This window comes from Liolophura sinensis, chromosome 11, assembly GCF_032854445.1.
Source record: "Liolophura sinensis isolate JHLJ2023 chromosome 11, CUHK_Ljap_v2, whole genome shotgun sequence".
Taxonomy (NCBI): Eukaryota; Metazoa; Mollusca; class Polyplacophora; order Chitonida; family Chitonidae; genus Liolophura; species Liolophura sinensis.
Window position 1 is genome coordinate 27819543 of NC_088305.1, and position 6076 is coordinate 27825618.

The window sequence follows — 6076 nt, forward strand, 5'->3', positions numbered from 1 at the left end:
TGCACTGCACGGGTGCTGTCAAGGGCCCCATAACCTGTGTATATAAACTATTTACAAGTTTCCAAATTTACAGCATAAGTAATGCCATAAGATGGGCTCACTGGAATTAACGTAACTAGAACTTTTATCAACAACTGGAATCAGGTCTTTTGATCCCCCCAAAAGGGCAATTCGTTGCATTACTTGGAAATATATCTTTATAATTCATGTTCCTGGTGACGATGATTCTAGAAAGAACGTACTGTATATGCTACCTGGGTTATATTTCGGCACGGTTTAAACGTTCTGTGACTTTCTTTGACCCCTGTATAGATGCAGTACAATTAGTAGACATTTGGGAAGCGAAAAGAAACGTAACGTGTCCTTGTTATGAAGTAGTTTTCAAGAAATACTCATTTTTCGAGAAGCTTGTCGCTCATCACACATGCGCAGTGCCACTTCCTTCAAAGTACGCACGTGTTCGCTGAAGTTGGGAAAAAGCTTGGAGCAAGGGACTGCTGTTGTGTATCTCTGATCGCAGAGCAAAACAGAAATGGTGAGTGTTTAAGGTTTGTGCACGATTTTCAGTAGTGTATTTTAAATTCAACTGTCTGGTTTCAGATTTATGGCCGTTGTACTTTTTGTCATACCCACGCCGTTTCGTCTCTGCGGCTTCCACTAGTTTCGGCTGGTGGGCAAGCAGTTGAGATTGATAATACTGGTTGACAGGATGTCAGAAAAGATGAGCGACCTCATCCAAATATATTGCATCAGGCCACTTTCTGATTGCTTGTTGTGTTTCAGGTTACAGAAGTTATTAAAATGATTTAAATCCGTGTATGCGAACATTTTCCAGGATTGTATGAGATATTTAAGTGAAGCACACAGGGAGTTGTAAAGCTGAGGTTTCTGCCATTGTGGGTCTTTAAACTCCCCCCATACACCTATCCATCCTACCCGTCTCAGATGTGACCAGCAGATTTTTCAGTGAACTCGTCACGTAAACCGCTTTTATGTTACAAGCGGCTGAACAAATCGTACTACCTTGTTAATACTTAAGTAGTAATTATGTAGTAATACTTAATACTTAAAGTCGTAATTGTGGAAATGTAATTATGTGCTTAACTTCATTTTTATCACTGTCTCTCATTTTTTTCAGGCGCAAGCATTCAAGAGGTTTTTACCGATGTTTGATAGGGTTTTGGTGGAACGGTTGGTGGCCGAAACTAAGACGAAAGGCGGGATTATGATTCCAGAAAAGGCACAGGGCAAGGTTGTCGAAGCCACAGTGGTTGCCGTGGGAGCAGGCGCACGCACAGATGTATGTTACAGGCATTCCTAAACTTTTCACGTTGTAAGGGTTTTACCCAACAGCAGCACAAGGACCAACGAACCTCTGACCAATGCCCTTTGAGGTGAAAACCAACTCATGTTGGCTTCCTCTCTGGTCGTATTTGGGAAGGTCTTCCAGCAAGCTGTTGATGGCCATGGGTCTCCTCTGGGCTCTGTGCTGTTTCCTCTTACCATAATACTGGTCAGTCACAGTTGTATGAGTGAAATAATTTTGAGTACTGCTTATAAACGTATATCGAGTAATAAGTCTTTCTTGACAGGAGTTTCTGAATTTTTACTTGAAATTAGCCGAGTTAGCATTCAGGAATCTCAGAGCGGGTGCACTCACGAATTAACGCTGCTAAAAGGCACCGTTGAGCCGACATACTTGGCTATGCAAGATGTGTATTCATTCTAACAAAAAATCCCACCCTGTCTCATCCATATCTGAGTGAACTTGTGCGAGTACTGAAATGCCGAATTGGCTTATAATTTGGGGTTTTAACAACAAATAACAACAAACATTTGACTGGATTTGCTTTGATCGATTTTTTTTGCCCCAAAAAACTCTAATACAGCCTCTTTCAGTGATGCATTAAATTGAAATTGCGGTATGACGATCACAGGGACTAAGACCAGATAACTCAGATAAGCTGTTGTCATGGAGATGCGAATGTCACATTTCTGGCTTAGCTGTTATCTTTGTCCTATCTTGTATATCTGGCTTTAAGTGATGCAACTCATAAGCTGGTGAATACAGAAACTGTGAAATATTTGCCTAAGCATTTGTGCTGGTGTTTATATGTTTAAAGCATTTACCGCACAGTTTACAGCATTTACCACATGTAACAGATTTCCAATCTTCCATACACGCACAGATAACATCAAAGTTCAGGGGAGATTGTTACATAAGACAATTACCCCACAAATTCAAGTGTCAGGCTAATGTAGGTCAAAGTCTCAGTTAGGAATGATTAATATGGGGAGATTATGCACGTTGAATCCTTTCCATGCCCTCCTTTATTGGGGTTGTGGGTTCAAATCCATTTATTGCTAATGGGTACCCTAATCTTTCCGGTTGAATCGTTTACATCTGCTCGCTTTTTCTTATCTGATTGGTGTACTTAACAATTTTTCACTTATACGACGGGGACCAGGGTTACGTTGGGAGGAAACACACGACCATCTGCAGGCTGGTAGACTTTCCCACGTACGGTCAGAGAGGAAGCCAGCATGAGCTGAACTTGAACTCACAGCAACCACGTTAGTGAGAGGCTTCTGGGTCATTGCGCCATGCTGGCGTGCTAACCACCACGGCCAAGGAGAGCCCTTTACTTGAAATGTAAAGAATATCCTAGTTTATATTTGTCCGTATTGTGACCATGATTCGGCATGGAAGTAATAAAATGCAAAAATTCATGTTTGAACAATTAGGCTAAACAGTGCATCTTAATATTGTGTTCATATGCTGATTTCAGGAAGGGAAAGTGCTGCCCCCTAGTGTCAAAGCTGGCGACAAAGTGTTACTGCCTGAATATGGAGGGACTAAAGTTGTTTTGGAGGAAAAGGTAAAAAACTTGGTAGTGTTCGATATCCTCAAAAAAGCACATAATGTTGAGAAAATAACAATTTTAAATGACCAGCACTAAATTACTAAAATCTTATTCTGAAATGCATTATTCATGACAACGAACAAGTTGTAGTGATGTCTTAGCATATGTGTAAACAGGCATAAATATCTTTAGCCTCAAATTAAGTTTAACATTTGGGTATTTTTGAATTGTTTATAAAAAGTTGAAACTTGAAGCCCCAGCTATTGTTTGTTTCCCGTGATCTTTTGTTGGGGGGAAAACAGGCCCAGGAAGTGTGATAATTGTATGTCAGTTTGAAGAAAAATGTGTGTTGAAAGGTTAATGATGCATGTATTTTAATTGTTCTTTTTCAGTTTATAGATGTGAAAGGCTCATAAGAAACAAAATACAATTAAAATTGACAGAACATGTTGTGGGGATATAGTGTTTTGTTTCCAAGATTGAGCTGTTTTTTGCTATAAATTTTATGACATGAGAATGGTATTTTTGATGTTCATTGTTTGGGGATTTTATTTTTAGGAATATTTCTTATTCCGAGATGGAGATCTTCTGGGAAAATTTGAATCATCATGATGGAATTCTGGAGAAAAAGATTCAACAAAAATTGATTTCATCATGAGCGTTCCCACAAAAGTGAACTGAAGATTTCTGTGATGTAGGAGTGCTGGATGAAGACAGAATTTAGAACATTGAAGACATTCATATTATCGTATTTGGAGGGGGAGCTGCCATATTGTGACTGGTTTACAGAGATGGAAATATTGTGCTAGAATTAGTTGTGCCATTGTGTCAACCGTTTTCCTGCGATATAACTGCACATGTTTGTACTGTCGCTTAGTATTTTCACCCAACTATAAAAGAGAATATATGTTTGGTAGGGACTCATTGTACATGTACTATCACTTAGGTCCAAAGACAATTTAAACCAACTTTTTAGCCAATACATGTGTCAAATAATCATGAGAAAAAAACTTTTGTCTTGTTTATTTATAGTTTTGACTAAGTAGCTCTGCATGTCAGTCATTCTCTCGTTTCATCACTTTTTTGACATGGACCCTGAGGGTAAGATAAAGTGAAATCCTCTATATGGGGGATCTTGCAGCTGTTTCGAATTGGTACCTCTTGATGTTTAGGTTAAGCTGTTTTAGCCAGTTAGTAGAGTGAATACTGTTATTCAGCCCCAAGCTAAGTAACTTCTTCGTTAGAATATAGACTGCTGAATGTGTGCATCCCAACCTCAGTGGCACGGACTTGTGTCCAATAGACCCAAGTTCAATCCCATGATGAGACATACTTAAGATTTTAAAATTGATACTGTACGTTCAATATAAAGAAATGGGCTAAGTACTAGTTGGCCTGCTGCATTTGAATGCTCCCTCCTATAAGCCAATTCACCCAAAAAAGTTTCCCCGTGCAGCCATTTTGCAGATTTTATTAGACACTTGTTACCTCTGGTGTCTTTAGGCGCATGGTAGTTCAGTGAGGAAGCACTACAAATATGACTGGATGACAGACAACCAGTCTGCTACAGGGAGAAAACTGTGTGAAACGAATAAAATAATATTGTACGTGATGTGACGCCCAGACGAACATCTGTAGACATTGGCTACTTCACATGTACATTCGGACGTTTGTCAGGTACTTGGGAGATGCAGTCGTTTCCACTGGGATCAGCCTTCATTAGCCCACACATCACCAGTGAAATGGCAATGAAAGCCGAATGAAATATCAGTTCAGTATTGAAGTTTAATGTATGCAAACATGTAAGTTTGAATTACTTGCTTCTTGAAATCCACATAGCTGGGGAATCTGCCTTTACGTTGTACGGTCGCTTTGGGCCCAGTGTAAAGAGGCCCAAATTTATTTGAGTGTTAGTATGCTGTGGCGTGGGGTTCTCAGTGGCCCAGTGTTAAGCATATTACCCCAGTATCTCGTGTTGGCTTCCTCCCCAGTCGAACATGGAAAGGTCTGCCTGCAGCCTGCCGATGATCGTTGTTTTCGCGGGGTTCCTTCCACCTTTACATGAACTACTTTCGCATATCCGTCTATACTATGATCGGTTGGGACTTCTTGTTCATTGTCGTTGGCATCGTGCTCCAGTTGACTTTCTGTTTATTGTCACTGGCATCATGCTCCAGTGGGGCAGCAGTATATGTACAAGTGCAAAGAAGCCGTACTTCTACGAAATGAGACGCCGTCGAAATGTGACAGACATAACGATAAAACAATCAAGAATTTCAATACATGTACTGGTGATTCCGATTGTCAACTCACTTATACAGGTGGCTGCGGTTTGCTTTGCCCATAAATCTAAATCAACATCTTGAGCGCAGCGTTAGATACCAATCAAATGAGGGCCCTCCGAGGCCTGGTACATGGTTATAACGTAATAGCGCACCATAATCGGCCTCTCATCAATGCATCATCATCAAGTCCAGCTCTCGCTAGCTCCCTCTCCGGTAGGTGAAAGGGACTGTCAACAACCAGTGAGTGATCGTGGGTTTCCTCGGGGCTCTATTTCCTCCAACCGTAATGCTGGCTGCCATCGTATGTAATTGAAATGTTCTTGAGCCCAGGTTAAGACTGCAATCAATTAATCCGATCGGATGATAAAGTAGGGCTGGTAGTTGAAATGAGGATGTTGACATAGGGCCTATAGGGATGTCCGTAGTTTGAGGGTCAAATCATATCAAGATATTTGATGAAAGGCTGGACAAGATATATATATATATATATATATATATATATATATATATATATATATATATATATATATATATATATATATATTTGATGAAAGGCTGGACAAGATACGTCAGCGTGGTGGGTGGAAACCGAGCTGGGCCCGGGGGAAACCCACGGCCATCCGCAGACTGCTGACGGACCTTCCCACGTACGGCCGGAGAGGAAGCCAGCATGAGCTGGACTTGAACTCACAGCGACCGCAGACAAGATATATAAGCCTATCAACCATTTGAATCGGAATTACAGAACTATATTTAATGGAGCTTCCTGATTTTGTCGTTAAAGGTGTTAATTCTATTCCATTTTCTTCCTATCCATTTAACTTCAGCTCGTGAAATGTTCATATACGTATATATACAATATATCCAAGCACGAACGTGATCCAACAAGAGTTAGAACGTGTCTGTGCAATGTGTAGACATATTTTA

General features: G+C 40.4%; 1 protein-coding gene across 1 annotated transcript; it reads left to right on the plus strand.

The window, feature by feature from the left end:
- The first annotated feature begins 303 nt into the window (after positions 1-303).
- On the plus strand, positions 304-3866 carry LOC135477901 (10 kDa heat shock protein, mitochondrial-like). Its single transcript, XM_064758114.1, has 4 exons — positions 304-535; positions 1139-1300; positions 2790-2879; positions 3423-3866. Exons 1-4 carry the CDS (start codon positions 533-535, stop codon positions 3474-3476), a joined length of 309 nt encoding a protein of 102 aa, XP_064614184.1. The 5' UTR covers positions 304-532; the 3' UTR covers positions 3477-3866.
- Positions 3867-6076: the final 2210 nt, after the last annotated feature.

Excerpts from the sequence above, each read along its gene's own strand:
- LOC135477901 (XM_064758114.1), top strand. Across the intron at positions 1,301-2,789 it reads GAGCAGGCGCACGCACAGAT|GAAGGGAAAGTGCTGCCCCC; the intron begins GTATGTTACAGG and ends TGCTGATTTCAG. Across the intron at positions 2,880-3,422 it reads AAGTTGTTTTGGAGGAAAAG|GAATATTTCTTATTCCGAGA; the intron begins GTAAAAAACTTG and ends TTTTATTTTTAG.